The following is a 21,012-nucleotide window of genomic DNA, read 5'->3' on the forward strand; positions in this document are numbered from 1 at the left end:
TTTTTTCTTGTGATGTAACCACAAATTCACGGTTTTCAGATTTTTCCCCTCATGTCTGCTATAAGACCTACCTTCCTGCCAAATTTCATGATTCTACGTCAACGGGAAGTACCCTGTAGGTTTCTTGACAGACCGACAGACAGACAGACAGACACAACAAAGTGATCCTATAAGGGTTCCGATTTTCCTTTTGGGGTACGGAACCTTAAAAACCAGCCAAGTGCGAGTCAGGCTCGCGCAACGAGGGTTCCGTACTACAGTAGTATTTATATGTCGAATAAATGGGAAAAATCTGAAAACCGTGAGTTTGTGGTTACATAATACATATCACACAAAAAAATATTTCGAAGTAAGATAACTATATCAAGTGGGGTATCATATAAAAGGGCTTCACTTGTCCATTCTAAAACAGATTTTAATTTATTTTTATGCATACCTGATAGTTTTTGATTTATCGTGCAAAAAGTCGAAAAAATACGACTGCAGTACGGAACCCTCAGTGCGCGAGTCTGACTCGCACTTGGCCGGTTTTTTCTAATTAAATAATCGTTTTTTTTAGTGAAAGGGACTTAAACAACTTTGGTTCTGAACTAGTGTTGAGATGACGATGACGATGATAAACGCACATAGCTCCGTAAAGTTAGAGGTGCGTGCCCGGGATCGAACCCCCAATCTCCCGAATAGGAGGCGAACGTCTTAACCACTAGGCTATCACAGCTACTTTGAAATGAATGGTAGAATATAATTATAAAAAAATTATACAATTACATACAAAGGAAGAACGATTGCTTTGTACAGCATAGCGATCATTATTTACATACAATGTGTATGCATTTTTGACGTGGCTACGTACGGCTTTATTAATAAAACTGTCCTTCCCACGTAGTTGCAGCCGTGAAGCTGACGTTGTAACTTACCTGCTGACAAAAAACAAACAATATTATATAAATAATTATTATATACTTATTAGGTATGCTAGTTAAATACTTTAGAGTATCATCGTGATCAACCCATCGCCGGCTCACTACAGAGCACGGATCTCATCTCAGAGTGAGAAGGGTTTGGCCATAGTCTACCACGCTGTCTGACTTCACAGACCTTTTTTTTTTTATAAGAATATTAGCCATTTTTAAATGACTAATATTCCCTTTTCCTCTCCAATTAAGCGTCAAGCTTGTGCTAGGAGTAGGTACGACAATAGTGCAACGGGCGGGGTTTGAACCGTCGACCTTTCGGTTTTCAGTCCACTCCTATACCGGTTGAGCTATTGAGGCTCTAGAACATTATGGAGAACTCTCAGGCATGCAGGTTTCCTCACGATGTTTTCCTGCACCGTTATAGCAAGTGATATTTAATTAATTACTTAAAAACGCACATAACTCAGAAAAGTTAGAGGTGCGTGCTCGGGATCGAACCCCCGACCTCCTATTGGAAGGCGGACGTCCTAACCACTAGGCTACCACAGCTTTAGAGTATAAATCCCGCAAATTGCTAAAGCGCGTGACCGCCATTTTAATGACGTCAGCACTAGACTGAAGTTTCGAGCTGATGGTAGATATATTTTATTTCGGCTGACGTCAAATCGACGTTATTTCGTTAAGAATGCATGGTTCCAGCGCAATAGCCATTTGCGGGACTTATACCTAACGAATACCATTTCTATAGTAGGTAATTATTTTATATTTTTTTTAAATAGAGATAGCGAGCAAACGAGCAGGCGGGTCACCTGATGTTAAGTGATTACCGCCGCCCATGAACATTTGCAGCACCAGAGGAACCGCCGATGCGTTGCCGGCCTTTTAGGAATTTGTTGGTCCGCCCCTTAAATAACCCAATGTTGTAATCTAGTGGGAACACCGCCGATGGGAGTTGGTTCCACAGTTTGCATGTGCGTGGAAAGAAGGATCTGGCACAGCGAACGGTCGAAGTGCACCAGAAACCCAGGTGGTGGTTTCTGTGACATTAAATGAAGAATTTTGCTCAATCAGAATCCAAGTTCTACCCAGGCCTGTTGAGTATGACGACTATGAAACTTAATTAAAAAAGTACAAATTAAAAATGCAATTGCCAACGTCTTGCTCAATATGCAATAACTAAGAAGCATAAATGCCTATCTATTATTATTTATAGATATGATTGTCGATAATTAGGTATTTATGGTTCTTTATTGACATTCCTTATAGTTATTATGATTATTAGGTACATATCACTACCCCTATTATAAATGTGAAAGTGTGTTTGTTTGTTGGTTTATTGGTTTGTTGGTTTGTCCTTCAATCACGTCGCAACGAAGCAACCGATTGACGTGATTTTTTGCATGGGTATAGTTAAAGACCTGGAGAGTGACATAGGCTACTTTTTATCCCGGAAAATCAAAGAGTACCCATGAGATTTTTAAAAAGTTAAATCCTCGCGGACGAAGTCGTGGGCATCAGCTAGTTATTACATAAATCTACTAATATTATAAAACATAATAATAATTTTTTTTTTATTCAATTAAACTTTTACAAGTACCTACGTTTTAATCGTCAAATACATCTACCACTGGTACGGAATATCTTTTTTTACGGAGAAAACCCAGCAAGAAACTCGGCGGTTGCTCTTTTAGAAGAGGTAAGTATGTTGAAATTTGCAAATTTAAATTCTTTATTGCGAACTTTAGTCAGGTGATTTTTTTTTACGAAATAGTGTACCTATTTATTTATTTGTGCGTAGTTTAATTAAATCTAATATACAATTAATTAAACCATTGGACTAAAATATTAACTTACTCCTGAAGTAGGTAATAAACATGCATTGTGTACACAAACCGGCCGCTCCTATATAAGGCGAGCACGCCTTATATAGGAGGTAGCTCTATGAATAAAGCTTATGAGACAAGCTAGGCCCTTATCATTCTCAAAATAATAGCAGTGCAATTTAAAATAATGACTACGTTTAAGTATGCTGCGACTTAGGCAGTAACTATACATAGTAAAAAGATGGAACCAGCTAGTCTAAAAAAAGTAGAGCATCTCCTGTATAGTAATGTGTAAAAAACAAGTAGGTAGGTATAGGTGCCGGCAGTGGCGTGCAGCTGATAGAGGCATAAACGCACTGCTTACCCTCGTTGTAATAAATCAATGCTTATTTTTCATTAAAACCTGCCGGAAAATAAGTTCATACCTAAATGCATACCCTGGCTTGAAATCCTGTGCACGCCACTGGGTGCCGGAAGGTCCATAGGTATGTTACATACGAATCTAAACTGAAGACTTATTAAAACTACTAAATAACTATCGTATACTTATAGCTATCTCTTCTAGAGAATTTTTATCTAGATGTTTTTATCAATAATTAAGCAGAACTGGCAGGATTTGTTCCATGCGTCTCTCTAGGTATCGCGCCCAGAGTCTATTTCTGCCATCCTATATATTACCTAAAAAGCCGAAAAACTGATGTTTCTAAAAAGTTTGCTACGTAGAACCAAACTCAAAACTTACTAAACTTTTACCTCTTCTCTCTCTCTCTCTCTCGTAGGTTACTCTCTCGTCTCAGGTATATTTCTTTGACCGTGACCAAGTGAATCAGGACTGGCAAAAGTACTAGTAAAACCCTACTTAATAAATCCACCTTACATTACAAAGGCTACATTATCCAATTCATTTCCTTTAACTACATTACACGAACGCTATCTAGTAATTAAGTACCTTAGAAAGGGACTAAATCAAGCGTGAAATACTTACCTACCTGTTTTTCTTAATAAACAATGAGGCCGACTCTGTTAAGTCTCTCCAATTTATTTACCACACAATTTCGTATATCTTACCTTATTTATAATATGGTAGGTATGGTATACACATAGAATAATAAATAGGTAATACTCATTGCTAGTATAATTAATTTAATAACCATTTTAAAATACTATAACTAACTAGCTGACACGCCCCGGCTTCGCTGGGGTGGAGTTTAGAAAATTGAGGGGGAGGTTGAATTAAATTTTTCTCTCCGTGAGAACTATCCTCGTACTCCAAGGAATATTATAAAAAAATAATTAGCAAAATCGGTTCAGCGATTCTCGAGATTTGCGATGAACAACACATTTACCTGCATGATTAACGATTGCATCTTATCAAGAAAAATTCTAACAGAATTTTCCGCTCTAATGTATCAGTATTTAAAGTCTAAGAGAGAGCCATATTCGGGCGAACAAGGCTGTTTGACATGAAGATAGTTATTATGACATCCGCTAAGAAAGGATGTTTAAAAATTCAACCTTTAAGGGAGGAAAAATTCAACCTTTCAAACCCCTATTTAAGGGGTTTGAAATTTGTGTAGTCCATCCGGACGAAGTCACGGGCATAAGCTAGTAATTATTATGTTCCTAACATCAAATAAGGTCACTTCTGAGTCGTAAAATGATACCGTCCAGCCGATCCACACCAGATCAGACGTGGTAAATCATGCGTACGAACTACGAACACGTTCGATTAATGCTACATCACGCTATCTGATAGCGTAATCGAGGCATGATAAACGGTGACGTCACGATGATAGCCAGCCGGTGGACATCAATTTGTTATCATTCACGTTGTGTTAGTAAACATCATTTATATGGGCTTTCAAAGTTTATAGCTACGTAGTAGTTTTCGTGCTGTGTTTGAAAACTAATTTACTAGAAGTCCGCCATTTTTCTTTTTCGCTAATATTCCTTAAAAAACCGGCCAAGTACGAGTGGTATTTTTTTTTGACCTTTTGCACGATAAATCAAAAATTATTACGCATCAAAATAAATAAAAATCTGTTTTAGAATAAACAGGTAATAAGCCTTTTCATAATACGATACCCCACTTGGTATAGTTATCTTACTTTGAAAATTGAAAATACTATTATTTGTACATTAACACATTTTAACTTTTTTTGTGTGATGTAACCACAAATCCACGGTTATCGGATTGACTCCATTACTTGTGCTATAAGAACTACCTACCTGCCAAGTTTCATGATTTTAGTCAACGGTAAGTACCCTCCCTACCTATAGGTTTTCTTGACAGATATGATTTTCCATCTGAGGTACGGAACCCTAAAAAGAAAGAAGAAAGAAAGAATAAGTAATTCATCAAACAATATTATTAACTTAGCAAATGGGCGGATTGTTTGAACAGTATAAATATATTGGTCTTCCTAGACAGAAGAAATGTATTCAGAACACGTCGGGGAATACCTGTTTGAATACCTATTTACATTTACAATGTATCCCTTCTATATAGGTTTTGTTTTACCCTTAGATGTTGTGTGCGGTTTTACTTGCTTAGAAATCTGTATTTTTATTGTTGGCAGTCAGGTTTTAGGGTTCCGTACCTCAAAAGGAAAAAAATAATCCTATAAGGATCACTTTGTTGTCTATCTGTCTGTCTCTGTCAAGAAACCTAGAGGGTACTTCCCGTTGACTTAGAATCATGAAATTTGGCGGGTAGGTAGGTCTTACAGCAGACATCAGGGAAAAAATCTGAAAACCGTGAATTTGTGGTTACATCAAAAGAAGAAAATTAAAATATGTTCATGAACTAACAATAATTAGTATTTTCAATGTTCGAAGTAAGATAACATATTATGTCAAGTGGGCGTTTCATATGAAAGAGCCTTACCTGTGCATTATAAAACAGTTTTTTTTTTTAGTTTTGAATTATCGTGCAAAATGTCGAAAAAATACGACTGTAGTACGGAACCCTAGGTGCGCGAGTCTGACTCGTACTTGGCTGGTTTTTATTGTTAGCCGTCAGGTTTTTTTCAAAGTACGGTCTTACAGTTTGACGTGTGATGCTAAACTTTGCATATTATGCTTACTTGGAAAATGTGTAGGTTTAATACATAGCTACATTCTATTCAAATATCTTTTTATTAGTAAGTACCGGCGGCGATGAAAAATGAAAATAATAATCTTTATTTTGATAAAAAATTTACAAGCTATATATAAGTACATAACCCTGGTAGTAGCAATGCAAAGTTCCTGGCCCCCAAACTAGGATTCCCTGTGCTATGGGAAGCCAGTCTTTCGCCCGAATATAAATAGGTAGGTACAGTTAATGTAAATAACTTACTTATAAATACATAAACAGATAACAGTTAACAACTAAACATTAATAGTCGATATTCCTGGCCCCCGAACTAGGATTCCCTGAGCTACGGGAAGCCAGTTGAATATACTTAGTTGTACTTAGAGGATAACAATATAATTTAGTTAATCTAATTCAAAAGATTTCGTTCATTCCTTCATAGAAGTAGGTAGGTAGCTGTTGAAACTATAGTGCCAGAGGTGAGCGGAGTGACGACTCCACGCACACAAAGTAAATGTGGTAGTATATGCAAAACATTGAAATGCTGGTGGATTGTTTAAGTGTTAATTTATTATATTTTTCATTCTTTTCATTATTTTATTTAGATATGTGATATTCCTGTATAGATATTGCTTTGTATACATACGTAATTGAACGATAGCCGTCGGTTTCCTATTCTTTAAGGGCGTCTGGCAGAGGGTTGCCACCACACTGTGTCTGGCAATGCATGACGTTATTTCTAATACTATTCTGCAGAAAAAAAAATTGACTTTCTACTTTGACGTAAGATTTTTTATACCTGTATTGCCCGTTATTTCCCAAAGCCAACATCCAATCAAACATCCAAACAAACGTTCCTTTGTAAATATTGGGGTATTGGGGATAATACGCAGAGAAACTTTCAGTTTAAATATAAAATAACGAAAGTCTGGCACGCGCCGGCTTTCTGTCTAAACTCTAAACTAAAAGCACGACACTATTTGCGTATTGCACGCTACGGAAGCTCTAAGATGGGACGATTTTTTTCGATTTAATTAACAACAGCTATCAACCATACCGGTAGTTTATTTTGGTAGTTCTCAAAGGTGTGTAAAGTCTGCCAATCTGTACTTGGCCAGCGTGGTGGACAAACGCCAAACCCTTCTCATTCTGAAAGAAGACCCGTGCTCTGAAGTAAGCTGACTATGAGTATGATGAGTGAGTAGGTACCTACCTAATGGGTAGCTCATTATTTTCAGTTTATTTTAGGATATTTCCGTGTTTGGCATCAGTTCACTAATCTTCAGCGCAAACATCTGGTACAAAGATGTTACTGATTTGCATGACACAGGCCTTTACGTAGACTTCAAAACGTGACGCTATTCTTGAACCATTTTGAAAAGACTTGCGAATAAATTGTTAATTACGCCAAACATTTTGTACCTATGAAACAAAGAAAACGTCATAAAGGTTTATGAACCCATAATGCGAGCTCATGTAAGCCTCTTTATTTTGTTCTCAATGAAATACCTAGTTACTTTTATAACACTAAATATACAGGGTGTAACCAGAACGCTAGCAAAAACTTAGCGTTATTGTTATCTAAATATATAAAAGAAAAAGGTGACTGGCTGACTGACTGACTGACTGATCTATCAACGCAAAGCTCAAACTACTGGACGGTTCGGGCCGAAAGGCATGCAGATAGTTATTATGACCTAGGCATCCGGTAAGAAAGGATTTTTGAAAATTTTACCCCTAAGGGGTTCAACCCCTATTTCACAATAGGGGTTTTAAATTTGTGCGGTCCACGCAGACGAAGTCGCGAGCATTAGCTAGTACTACCTAAACAAAATCCAATACCAAAAACCATTTGCCTCATTTTGTAGTTTTAATGATGTAGTATTTTTAAACCCGCAACGTATAGCGTGAAAAACTCAGGTCAATGTCCCGCATACGGCGCGGCATTGACTCCGAGTGGTCTACTTACGCAACGTTCGTTGACCTCTAGCGTCAGTTAGCTGATGTTTTATTTTGAACTAGCTGCCCCGGCGAACTTCGTACCGCCTAACAGTCGATTCTTTTTCTGGCAATTTTTTAAATTTTTCTCTCACCAGCAGTATCAGGGTTCAGGAGTTGGGACTTGAAGTCTGAGAATGAAATCGTTGCTTGGAACCTACAATATAAATTCACTATGAACACTTCCTGAATCTTTATAACTTAGGCATGCAGTAACCCTGCAGCATCAGGATTAAGGAGTTGGATCCAGAATTTTTATGAGACCACCACGAAAACTTCTTCTGTTGATTTAAAAAAAAATTTTGCAAATCGGTCCAGAAACCTCGAAAAAATCGAAATAGAAAAAAGAACCACCTCCTTTTTGAAAGTCGGTTAAAACCGATGACCTTGAAATATTTACGGAACAATCTTTAAAGTATCCCCTTTCTAATAAAAAAAGAATAAATAAAATCGGACTACGCGTTAATGAATTACAACTCAGTATACATTTTAACTTTCAACCCCTCTCCTAAGGGAACCATGCTGAATTTCGGGATAAAAAAGTATCCTATATGCTTCCTCATAGTATGACCTCGAATCGTACAAAGTTTCATTGGAATCCATTCAGTAGTTTCAGCGTGATGCGCGGCCGTGATACAGACAGACAGACAGACAGACAAAAATGAAAAAAATTACAGTTTTGGGTTCAGTATCGATTATAGAGCCCTCGAAAAAAAAATTTCAAAATATCTTCATATTATAAGTATTGATTGATGATGATTGATTGATATATCGTAAACTTTTACAGAATTACAGGTTTTTTTTTGTATTATATCAGTACTATCACCTGTCTTCGTTTTGGTTACATCCTGTATAGTAAAGATACCTAGCTTCTTGACAAAACTAAATCAAGCTTACCAGAGCCTTACATAAACTTTTTAAACAAAAAAGAAATTCTTTCATACTTTTTACTGCGTAGGATATCCTCAACTTCATCGATTTGGAATTAAGTTATTATAATATTTATAAATCCCGTAGGAACTCTTTCATTTTTCTATATCTGTACCAAATTTCGTCACAATCGGTTAAACAGATGGCCGTAATAAGATAGCAGATAGACAGAAAAACACACGTTCACATTTATAATATCAGTATGGATAGCCAAATTATTTGCTAATAATATTGGTCATGCATATTTGTAATTCGCAAATGCATAAACACAATATTTGTTCGAGTAAACTGACTAAAACGACGTTAAGTTAACAAGGATGTTATTTTAAAAGTAAAATTTGTAAATTAAACATCGAAGTGAGAAATTAAATTGGTTGTATTGTAGAATTTGAATAAAATTTGTATTACGTATAGTAAAACTATACATTTAAAAGTCCAGGAAGTAAACGTAGACCATGTTTACTTCCTGGACTTAGGTTAAATGTATAGATTCACATAAATGATCGAAGTAACTTTTACCTTTTTTTTTAAGTTTTTTTTTTACCTGTCATGTAAAACTGTAAACTTTAATCTTTATTAATATTATTATGACAACCGACTGTGTTTACTATGCAGTCGCGTTCAATGGTACCAAAAACTTACAAGTATTCTAAAATAAAAAATTTAAAATATTGGTTTAATTGGTCTAGGCGTAAAGAGCTTGTCTCGACTAACTTTTTAATTACATTTTTTAATTATTTGGCTCTGAAATTTCGTGAGATTTAAAACGTCGGCTAATTTAATTGAACTATTAAACGTTGGTCAGAATTTAACTAAGCTTCCTGTTTGTTATCTTGGATGTCGACCGTGAACTAGAGGAAAGGCAATAAGGATATTGTGCTCACTGATGCGATGCTATTAGCTAACACCTTGAGACTCGGACTTTTATTAGCCCTACAATCTATACCCCTCCCTACCTATCTATACCCCTCCCTACCTATCTATTTCCATTTAAGTTTCTCAACTCGTTGAGCTCTGTTAGTTTATAATTACAACTCTATTATAAATACTATCTGTCCCGGCTTACTCACGTGTGTAGTCGACGTTAGCCCGACTAGTTTCGAACCCATCCGGGGTCCTTTTTCAAGGGAGTCCGTCCGCGCACGCGCCGCGGTTTTGACTGCGGGACGCACGTGCCGCTGCCCGTAGAGCCCGTTGTATAGTATTTATAATGGAAATCACTCACGGTAGTTTAAACGCTAAAATTACAACTCTGATAATATATATCTAATAGGTACTTAACATATACCTACTTAGGATATACTTACATGAGCATATAAATAATTACATCTTCTTCTTCACGTGCTTCTCCATTACTGAAGGTCAGTTGTCTAAACGTCTCCCTGTCCATGGCTGGGCGGAATGGTTCTCTAACTGTTTTTATGCCAGTCCATACTCTTATGTTACGTAGCCATGACTTCTCCCTTCTTTCCACCTCTCTTTTTTCAGCTATTTATCCATCCATCATAATAAAATTGTGTACAGCAGGCGGTAGGTACATATCGTGTAGTAAAATATGGCCCAGGTACGAGATCTTACGCTGCTTGATAGTTTTTAGGGTTCCGTAGCCGAATGGCAAAAACGGAACCCTTATAGATTCGTCATGTCTGTCTGTCTGTCTGTCCGTCCGTATGTCACAGCCACTTTTCTCCGAAACTATAAGAGCTATACTGTTGAAACTTGGTAAGTAGATGTATTCTGTGAACCGCATTAAGATTTTTACACAAAAATATAAAAAAAACACTTCCAAACTCGCGAGAGACACTTCCAAAGTGGTAAAATGTGTGTCCCCCCCCCCCTGTAACTTCTAAAATAAGAGAATGATAAAACTAAAAAAAATACATTACCATGCAAACTTCCACCGGAAATTGGTTTGAACGAGATCTATTAAGTAGTTTTTGATTTATCGTGCAAAATGACGATAAAATACGATTGTACTACGGAACCCTCAGTGCGCGAGTCTGATTCGCACTTGGCCGGTTTTTTACTAACTCGGTCTTCTTCTGCATTCGGGCAAGACACTCATACAGGTTTAGTTCTATATTTATAATGGAAACTAGCTGATCCCCGCGGCTTCGCCCGCGTAGATTTAGGTTTTTAAAGATCCCGTATAGCCTATGTCACTCAGGAATAATGTAGCTTTCTACTGGTGAAAGAATTTTTAAAATCGGTTCAGTAGTTCTAAAGATTACCCCCTACAAACAAACTTAACGACATTACCTCTTTATATAATACAACGGGCCGTGCAGCAGAAATCGTAATATTTTAATTTCGCCATAACTTCAAAACCAAACGTCCAATTTTAATCATTCAAAGACCAAATATTATCTCCATAAACTGTTCTTAGTGATGAAATCATTTATTTTGATAAGGATTAATAGCATGAGTAAAATAAACGCGTTTAAATGTAGTCCAAAAAAATTCAAGATTTTTAAATAAAAAAATGGTTGCTGTGCCTCACTCGACATAGATGGGTATAGTGTGTCGCGGACTTTTTTGTAGATATTTATAAGATCTACAATTAATTAGAACATTTTATGGTTCTATCTTTTATAGTTTAGGCAGCGTACGCAAAATAAGTAACTTTTCTGGTTGATTTTTTACACCTTGTGTCCGAAAAACCCAAATATCTTACGGAACCCTATTTTTTTCCAAAATAAAATATAGCCTATGTTACTCGTGGATAATGTAGCTTTCGAATGGTGAAAGAATTTTTAAAATCGGTCCAGTAGTTTTTGAGCCTATTCAGTACAATCAAACAAACAAACAAACAAACAAACAAACAAACAAAGTTTTCCTCTTTATAATATTAGTGTAGATTACTCACGATAGTTTAAAAGCTAAAATACATATTATAAAATTCACATTGACTCAAAATCTCTGAAACAATTCGAAGAACTCAAACAGGAATTTAATATCAAAGGACTGTTCACATCAGTGGGTCTTTATTGAATTTCAACAAACCCTGATGTCACACAATAAATGAAATTGCTTTATTTCACTAGAACGTATTATCACCGCAAATAGTTTCATGAGTTATATGAGTTTGACTCTCAGCTTTGTTTGATATAAATCATTCTAATTTTTATTTATTTATTATAAAGAATGTTTAAAAAGTCTGCATCCTGACACAGTGAAAAACTACCATGTGTTTCACAATATTTACCTTCAGCCTTTTGTTTACCCTCAGCTTTGGCTGCTATAAATCATTCTATTTCTTTTTAAATTATTACAAAGAATGTTTAAAAAGTCTGCATCCTGACACAGTGAAAAACTACCACGTGTTTCACAATATTTACCTTCAGCCTATTATTTACCCTCAGCTTTGGCTGCTATAAATCATTTTTTTTTAAACTAGCTTATGCTCGCGACTTCGTCCGCGTGGACTACACTAATTTTAAACCCCTTTTGACCCCCTTAGAAGTTGAATTTACAAAAATCCTTTCTTAGCGGATGCCTACGTCATAATAGCTACCTGCATGCCAAATTTCAGCCCGATCCGTCCAGTAGTTTGAGCTGTGCGTTGATAGATCAGTCAGTCAGTCAGTCAGTCAGTCAGTCAGTCAGTCAGTCAGTCAGTCAGTCAGTCAGTCAGTCAGTCAGTCAGTCACCTTTTCCTTTTATATATTTAGATTATTACAAATAATGTTTAAAAAGTCTGCATCCTGACACAGTGAAAAACTACCATGTGTTTCACAATATTTACCTTCAGCCTATTATTTACCCTCAGCTTTGGCTGCTACAAATCTTTTTTTTTAAAATTATTACAAAGAATGTTTAAAAAGTCTGCATCCTGACACAGTGAAAAACTACCATGTGTTTCACAATATTTAACCCCAGCCTTTTGTTTACCCTCAGCTTTGGCTGCTATAAATCATTCTATTTTTTTTTTAATTATTACAAAGAATGTTTAAAAAGTCTGCATCCTGACACAGTGAAAAACTACCATGTGTTTCACAATATTTACCTTCAGCCTTTTATTTACCCTCAGCTTTGGCTGCTATAAATCATTTTTTTTTTAAATTATTACAAAGAATGTTAAAAAGTCTGCATCCTGACACAGTGAAAAACTATCATGTGTTTCACAATATTTACCTTCAGCCTATTATTTACCCTCAGCTTTGGCTGCTATAAATCATTTTTTTAAAAATTATTACAAAGAATGTTTAAAAAGTCTGCATCCTGACACAGTGAAAAACTACCATGTGTTTCACAATATTTACCCTCAGCCTTTTATTTACCCTCAGCTTTGGCTGCTATAAATCATTCTATTTTTTTTTTAATTATTACAAAGAATGTTTAAAAAGTCTGCATCCTGACACAGTGAAAAACCACCCATGTGTTTCACAATATTGTGTCAATTTCTAGCTGTATCTTGATCTTGAGTTATACTGGACCAATTTTAATTAAGTAGTTAAAAAACAGAAGATTTTAATAGTTTTAAGTAGCTAAGGATTGTTTGTCAATTAAAAGAAAAGATCAGGCTCGCTTCGCTCCTACTCTATGTTAAATATTTTCTATTACATAATTCCGTTTCTACTAACAAGTCCACAGAAAAAATACCATAAGAGGGTCGTAGAGTTTAGCAGACCTTCGATGGTTTTATTTCTGCACTGCAAAGACACAGGAAAAATACTAAGTATAACAATTTTATAATGCAAATATTTTATAATATAGTTAGGTATTATATGTATTGGAGTATCAAAACCTATTGAATGCAGTATAATATTAAATTGAAATGAGAAATGAAACAATATTATACGATGAAATGAACTCCTTTGAAATCCGTATCCACTCGTAAATTGCTTTTCATCACAACAAAGTATAGAGTGAAAACGTCATTATGGTTTTATTTTGATCCGGGTATAATTCAACTTGGCTTAAGTATAATATATGTACCACACCTTTTTTCAAGTTTTGTAAGTGCGAGGACCCTACAAGAGACCCATGACCTTACAAGAGACCTATGTCCAGCAGTGGACATCTATTGGTTGATGATGATGATGATGATGATGATGATGATGATCAAGTGCGAGGAATAACTTGAATATAATTTGAATTATGCAATCAGTACCCATATTATAAATGTGAAAGTGTGTTTGTTTGAAGGTTTGTTGATTTGTTGGTTTATTGGTTTGTTGGTTCATTGGTTTGTTGGTTTGTCCTTCAATCACGTCGCAACGGAGCAACGGATCGACGTAATTTTCGGCATGAGTATAGCTAAAGACCTGGAAAGTGACATAAGCCTTATATAAGCCTTAATTAAGTACTTTTTATCCCGGGAAATCAAAGAGTTCCCACGGGATTTTTAAAAACCTAAATCCAATCCCGTACGTAGTCGCGGGCATCAGCTAGTAAACAATAAATACAAACGTATCAAGACTACTTCAGTTCAGTACTTAAATCTAAAATATTCTGCGATCAAATGAGATCGTTTAAACTAGGTAAATTGCTTTTTGATTGAACGGAAAGCGAGCGTATCATAAATAAAAATATTATGCTTAATTTATAATATTTTTCTAAAACATTTTTAAATATGTACTTAATATTTTATTTACTCACATTATATTCGTAAATCTCTATAATATAAAAATGAATCACCAAATGTGTTGCTGAACGCAAATGTCGACAACAGCTGAACCGATTTCGCTAATTCTTTTTTATAATATTCCTCGAAGTACGAGGATGGTTCCTCAGTTTTCTAAACTCCACCCAAGCGAAGCCGGGGCGGTTCAGCTAGTCAAAGATAAATAAAGCTTCGTTTCAAATTACGTAATTGATTGACAAGTACTTTTTTTGTATCTGTAATCTGGCTTTTTAAAAGAAAAAAATATTGGAAAAATCAAATCATACAATATGAATAATTAGCTACTATTGTATGCGGAAGGATCTGGGTATCCACCGCATTATTATCCTAAGAGAACTCCTACCATTATAGGATACTAGGTCATGCCCACGACTTCGTCCGCGTGGAATTAAGCATTTTAATAATCCCGTGGGAACTCTTTGATTTTCCGGGATAAAAAGTAGCCTGTGTCCTTCCTCGGGTTGCAAGCTATCTCTGTATCAAATTTCGTCAAAATCGGTTGAACGTATGGGCCGTGAAAGGCTAGCAGACAGACGGACAGACAGACACACTTTCGCATTTATAATATTATTATAGTATACCTTCCTGGAAGGTCGTCAAATACGTATAGAAACATTTTATTCTTTCTCACGCAGTTAACTCTGTCATTTCTCGATAGGAAATAAAATTGGAAAACGATTTTTCTAAAAGCGCTATAAAAGCAATTGTTTCGTACTTGAGACGAATACTCTTACTTTTTGTTTTAAGGAATCGATTTTGTAGCGGTTTAATTTATTATGATTCCCGAAGCGATTTTATCCATCGATTTTATCCAAGTTTTTACTGAAGTAGATACTTAAGATTTCCTTAGTTTGCTTAGAATGTAAACAAGTAGATTCTCGCTGTTAAATACGTAAGAGACAATGAAATATAAGTGTAGAATTATATACGAGTGAAAAATCTAACTCTTTTATCCCGGAAAAAACAAGAGTTCCCACGGGATTTTCAAAAATCTAAATCGACGCAGATGTAGTCGCGGGCGTCACCTAGTCAGTACCCTTATTATAAATGCGAAAGTGTGTTTGTTTGTTGGTTTGTCCTTCAATCATGTGGCAAGCAACGGTGCGGTGCAACGGATTGACGTGATTTTTTTGCATGGATATAGATAAAGACTCGGAGAGTGACATAGGTTACTTTTTAACCCAAAAAACCGGCCAAGTGCGAGTCAGGCTCGCGCAATGAGGGTTCCGTACTACAGTCGTATTTTTTCGACATTTTGCACGATAATTCAAAAACTATGCTGCATTGAAATAAATAAAAATCTGTTTTAGAATGTACAGGTGAAGACCTTTCCCCATTTGATATAGTCACTCACTTCGAAAGTTGAAAATACTAATTATTAGTTCATGACCACAATTTAATAGTTTTTGGGTGATCTAACCCTAAATTCACGGTTTTCCGATTTTTCCCCAAATGTCAGCTATAAGATCTACCTACCTGCCAAATTTCATGATTCTAGGTCAACGGGAAGTACCCTGTAGGTTTCTTGACAGACAGACAGACAGACGGACAGACAGACAGACAGACAGACAACAAAGTGATCCTATAAGGGTTCCGTTTTTCCTTTTGAGGTACAGAACCCTAAAAACCAAAGAGTTCTTACGGGATTTTTAAAAAACTTAATCCCACGTGGACGAAGTCGCGGGCATCAGCTAGTATTATTATAAATGCTAAAGTGTGCTTGTTTGTTGGTTTGTCCTTCAATCACGCCGCAATGGAGCATTGGATCGGTGTGAGTTTTTTCATAGATTACCTTACCTACCTGTAGTTAAAGAGGCTACTTTTTATATCTGAAAATGAAAAAGTTCCCACGGAATTTCAAAAACGTATATCCACGCGTACGAAGTCGCGGGCATCAGCTAGTCTCACAATAAACAGAAATATATCGTTACTTCCGAACCAGAATTAAAAACTCGTCTGATACAATATGTACCACGCAAGGAACATAATAATATCTTTTGGAGTGAAATTCTTGAAATAATTCATGTGTATTCACGCGGATGAAGCCGCGGGTATCAACTAGTTATCTATAATCGACCACAAAGGTATCTATAGGTAGCTATTTTACTAATAATACTACAAGATGTCTATAAAAAGTGTCGCTAAAAGCAGCAGCACTTAAGTGACCATCACAGAGTAGTTTACTCTATAGAGAGAATCACTCCAAAGAGCCTCTCGTGCTCGTAGTAAATGAGCTCGTTGTGTTCAAACGGCACTTGTATGGACACAATGAAGAGGTGACACGCCCGACAGGCTTTTAATTTTTCGCACTTGGAAAAGTTGCTTTTTATTAAGAGTAAAACAATTTTCGTAAATGTGCTTTTATGTTTTTAAAAGTACTTAATCTTTTGGAGTGAAATTCTTGAAATAATTTATGTGTATTCACGCGGATGAAGTCGCGGGTATCTACTAGTTATCTATAATTGACCACAAAAGGTATCTATAGGTAGGTAGCTATTGTACTAATAAAACTACAAGATGTCTATAAAAAGTGTCGCTAAAAGCCGCAGCACCACAGAGTAGTTTACTCTATAGAGAGAATCATTCAAAAGAGCCTCTCGTGCTCGTAGTAAAATGATCTCACGTTGTGTTCAAACGGCACTTGTATGGACACAATGAAGAGGTGACACGTCCGACAGTGCTTTTAATTTTTCTCACTTGGAAAAGTAAATGTGCTTTTATGTTTTTTTTTGCGTTTGTAGTGAAATCTCGCACATATCAGCGCTTGTCTGCTGGATTGTAGTAAGGAGAGAAGTTAGCTCATCGGACACTCGAGCGGAGCGGCAACGTTGGCACGGGGGTTAAACACCACCACCACCATCTTCCTAATTCTGGACTAATATTGAGAATTCCTTGTCAGAAAACCCTCACACATAACCTACCTAAATACTTGATACCTGCCTAAAAATTGATATTGGTCCAGCCCGGGAATTGAATTCAGAACGTCGTTATCCGCAGTCGATCATGCTAAACATGAGGCAGGCACAACCAATAAGACAGAGCAATTAAAAATCATCGTCATCATCATCATCTTCGTCAACCACATTCACGTCCACTGCTGGATGTCTCTTGTAGGGATTTCGACAAGCCACAGTCTTGTGCCGCGGCGCGCCGGCTTCCTGCGATTCGTTTCACGTCGTTTGTCTATGTAGTATTACTTAAAAACTACTAAAATATTTTTTATAATAATATCAAATACACATACCTATGACATACGAGTATCCATCCAGAGTCAGAACGCATTTCCTCAAAGCGCCCGACACAGATCTATGTCGGTGCGTCCTTGGGATTGCTCCCAAGGCTCTCCCTCCCCCAGGATCACTATGACACTTGTGCACAAGCTCCTTATCACTCGCCAAGGTGCTGTTTCCGTCGACAGACCCCTGCCTACTGGCTTCGAGCAGAGCGTTACCACGCCGCATCATCACATCATACGCTATCCCCAGTTCTCAAAAAACTATCCTTCACTCAGAAATGGTTAACTTATCACTCACGTTACTGTCAGCACCAAACTATTCACATTACCGTCAACATCAATTCCACTCACGTTACCGTTAATTCTAATGTAACTCACGACACGTTCTCGAAAATAAATACCTACTCTTTATTTAGTTCACAACAAACGTCAGTTTGAGAAAGGAACTCACGTTACCGTCAACTCCAAACTAACTCACGTTACGGTCCACTCAAATATAACTCACGTTTCTATCAACACTAGTTTGTATTCACGTTGCTGTCAATATCAGCCTCAGTTACACAAAAACTCACGCTACAGTAGACACTGATGTCTGCGGTACGTATACAGGACAGCAATCACTTAAGTAAACTAGTTACCGTCAAGAGTCCAAGCCCGATCTAACCGAGTTACCGTCAACACCAGCCTAACTTAGTTACACAACACACCAATTTAACTCAGCAACGGTCAACACAGATATAACTCAGTTCAAAGAGAGACACGTTGATACAATTAATCACTCCAAAAACCGCTTACACGCGTATTTTTGTGTTGATATGTTGCAGCGAGTCGTAAACTGTAGACCAAGACGTTTTCATTAGATCACCGTTGTTTATAATAACTATTTTTTGCTGATGAATTAGCTATTTTTGACTGCAATTTTAAGTACTAATGCCAATGGTGGTTCAAAATCTGTAGCACTATTGCGTTGATCTATGGTAATAAATGTGACATCTGAAATGAGTTTTTTAACCATTTCAGTTAGTCGTAAGGTATCTTTATGTATGCTTTGTAATGTAAATTTTATTTTATTTTATTGTAATTTTTAAATGTGTTTATCGGTTTTTTGCCTGTCAATAAAAAACTATTATTATGGTCTGTAGAGTTAACGGAGCCACTGTCTTCTTTATTTATTTTTTTGCAAAATATAATATATCATGGTTCTGTATTTCAGTCCTTAGTGATTTTTCATTCATTTACAATTTATTTATTCAATGCTACTTAGTTAAAATTAGCCGTACGAACCGTCCCTTCATATTGTTTTGTAACGCCACATTGGCACCGATTAGCAAAAAATTGTAGGATTATAGAACACTTGTATACATAATATAATTGAATTACAATTAATAAATTAATTATTTTTTACATTTTGGTGGTTGTGGTGAGGTATTGAAGTCGGTTTTTTTTTTAATTTTAGAGAAACTTGTGTCGGGCTGATATTATGAAGCGGTAAAATTGTTTAGCTTTTAAGTTAATTATGTAGAGACTAGAGAGTAATCTCCGGAACTAATCATTCGATTCTAATTTTTTTTTCAATGATTATTCCCGAGTGCTATAAATTAGCGCGAAAAATTGGACAGTTTCTGCACATTACACAGATGAAGTCGTGTGTACTGGGTAATTATCTAGGAACCAAATAAAATCTTCTCGAAATTGAAATAATTCTGGTTCAACTATTTTACTCGATTCGAAATGATACTAGTAATTTGTTCAATAACATTGGAGTGGGAAAAGTTCGATAACTGAAATTAGTTAGTAATTGAAAACAATCATGGTTTCAAAGGTCAGGTTGTTCCCGCAAAGTTCAACTAATTGCAATCTGATTATGAAATACTAGCTAATAACCGCAGCTTTGTGCGCGTAGATTTTTGATTTTTAAGTATATTTAATTTTCAGACAACAATAGGTCCATATATAAATTACTCTTAACCTATGTTAGTAGATACAAATTAGATATAAATGCTAGTAACAAACTTATTCTATACTAGCTGAATCCTGCGACTTCGTACGCGTGGATTTAGCTTTTTAAAAATCCCGTGGGAACTCATCAGTTTTCCGGGATGAAAGTAGCCTATGTCCTTCCCCGGGATATAAGCTAACTCTGTAGCAAATTTCATTAAAATCGGTTGAACGGTTGGGCCGTGAAAAGCTAGCAGACAGACAGACAGACACACTTTCGCATTTATAATATTAGTATGGACTAGATGGTGCCTGCGACTTCGTCCGCGTGGATTCAGGTTTTAACCTGAATCCCGTGGGAACTCTTTGATTTTCCGGTATAAAAAGTATCCTATAAATGATCCTCCAAGATGTAAGTTATTTCTGTGTCTTTATCCAGATCTACTAGGTGCTTAGCTAACTCAGTGTCTAACACTGAATTCATTTAGCCACCGAGTTCATTTGACATTTATTTTTAATCCCTTGTAGGTTTTCCACGAAAACTTATTTTAATATCATCCAGTGACGCAGCAATGTAGAACTAACCAATGTCAAATGAGCTCGGTGGCTATCATTCAGCACTGACACACTGAGACACTGAGTTAGCGAATCAAGTAGCAGTTCCACGGTAGAGCCAGAAAGGTTGACAGATAGATAAACAGACAGACACACTTTCGCATTTATAATAGTGCTCAGATTTATAGCTCGATGATTGAACATAACAAGCAATTAAGATAATGATAGGGGCGCGTGCGTATATTGTATCAATCGATATGCCTTAAACTATTTTGTGTGGGTACCTACTACAGGTTACCGTACGTATACTACCACGAAACGATCAGCAAGACAGAGATGCAGGAAGGGCCGCGTTTGCACTGGCAAACCCAATCTCCAGAGGAAAAAGGAACCCTTATAGGATCACTTCGTTGTCTGTCTGTCTATCGTGTCTGTCAAGACCCGTCAAGGGAATCAAAACCTATAGGGTAGGTACATTCCCGTCAACCAAAAATCATGAAAGGTAGCAAAGTTTACGTAGCGCAAGTAAAGGGAAAATCTGAAAACCGTGATTTGAGGTAACATCACAAAAAATATTAAAAAGTGTTTAGTATTTTTGTACGGAACCCATCGTGTGCGAGTCCGACTCGCACATGACTGATTTTTGTTCTTCTTGTGCAATAAAATTGTAGCTCTAGCTGCTATATGTCTTATGTCCACAAATTCTCGGCGTGATTCTACAGCATAAACTACATTTAAATGCCACTGTAGGCTGACATACATAAATGTAAAAGCCTGTTAATAAAAGATTAAAAAAAAAAAAAAATGCCACTGTCTTCGCGATAATAATACTTAGCTCTTGGTGTAAAAACCTCTGCGATAAGTTGCGAAACTATATCCGTGAGCTTCTCACGAGATATTTATTGCAGAAAATG

General features: G+C 36.4%; 2 protein-coding genes across 3 annotated transcripts in view; one reads left to right on the top strand and one right to left on the bottom strand.

The window, feature by feature from the left end:
- Pde1c (Phosphodiesterase 1c) overlaps nucleotides 1-21,012 on the bottom strand; it is a 184,623-nt gene that overhangs the window by 158,730 nt on the left and 4,881 nt on the right. For both annotated transcript variants that reach the window (XM_069499977.1, XM_069499973.1), the window contains exon 2: nucleotides 17,615-18,440. In XM_069499977.1, coding sequence (XP_069356078.1) covers nucleotides 17,615-17,834 — 220 coding nt within the window. In that variant the 5' untranslated portion in view covers nucleotides 17,835-18,440. The remainder of the gene's footprint in view (nucleotides 1-17,614; nucleotides 18,441-21,012) is intronic.
- Nucleotides 15,819-21,012, top strand: part of LOC117997096 (uncharacterized) — a 106,164-nt gene continuing 100,970 nt past the window's right edge. The window contains exon 1 of the mRNA XM_069500255.1: nucleotides 15,819-15,886. The gene's annotated coding sequence lies outside the window, so the exon portion shown is untranslated. The remainder of the gene's footprint in view (nucleotides 15,887-21,012) is intronic.

The sequence above is a fragment of the Maniola hyperantus genome, chromosome 1 (assembly GCF_902806685.2).
Source record: "Maniola hyperantus chromosome 1, iAphHyp1.2, whole genome shotgun sequence".
Taxonomy (NCBI): Eukaryota; Metazoa; Arthropoda; class Insecta; order Lepidoptera; family Nymphalidae; genus Maniola; species Maniola hyperantus.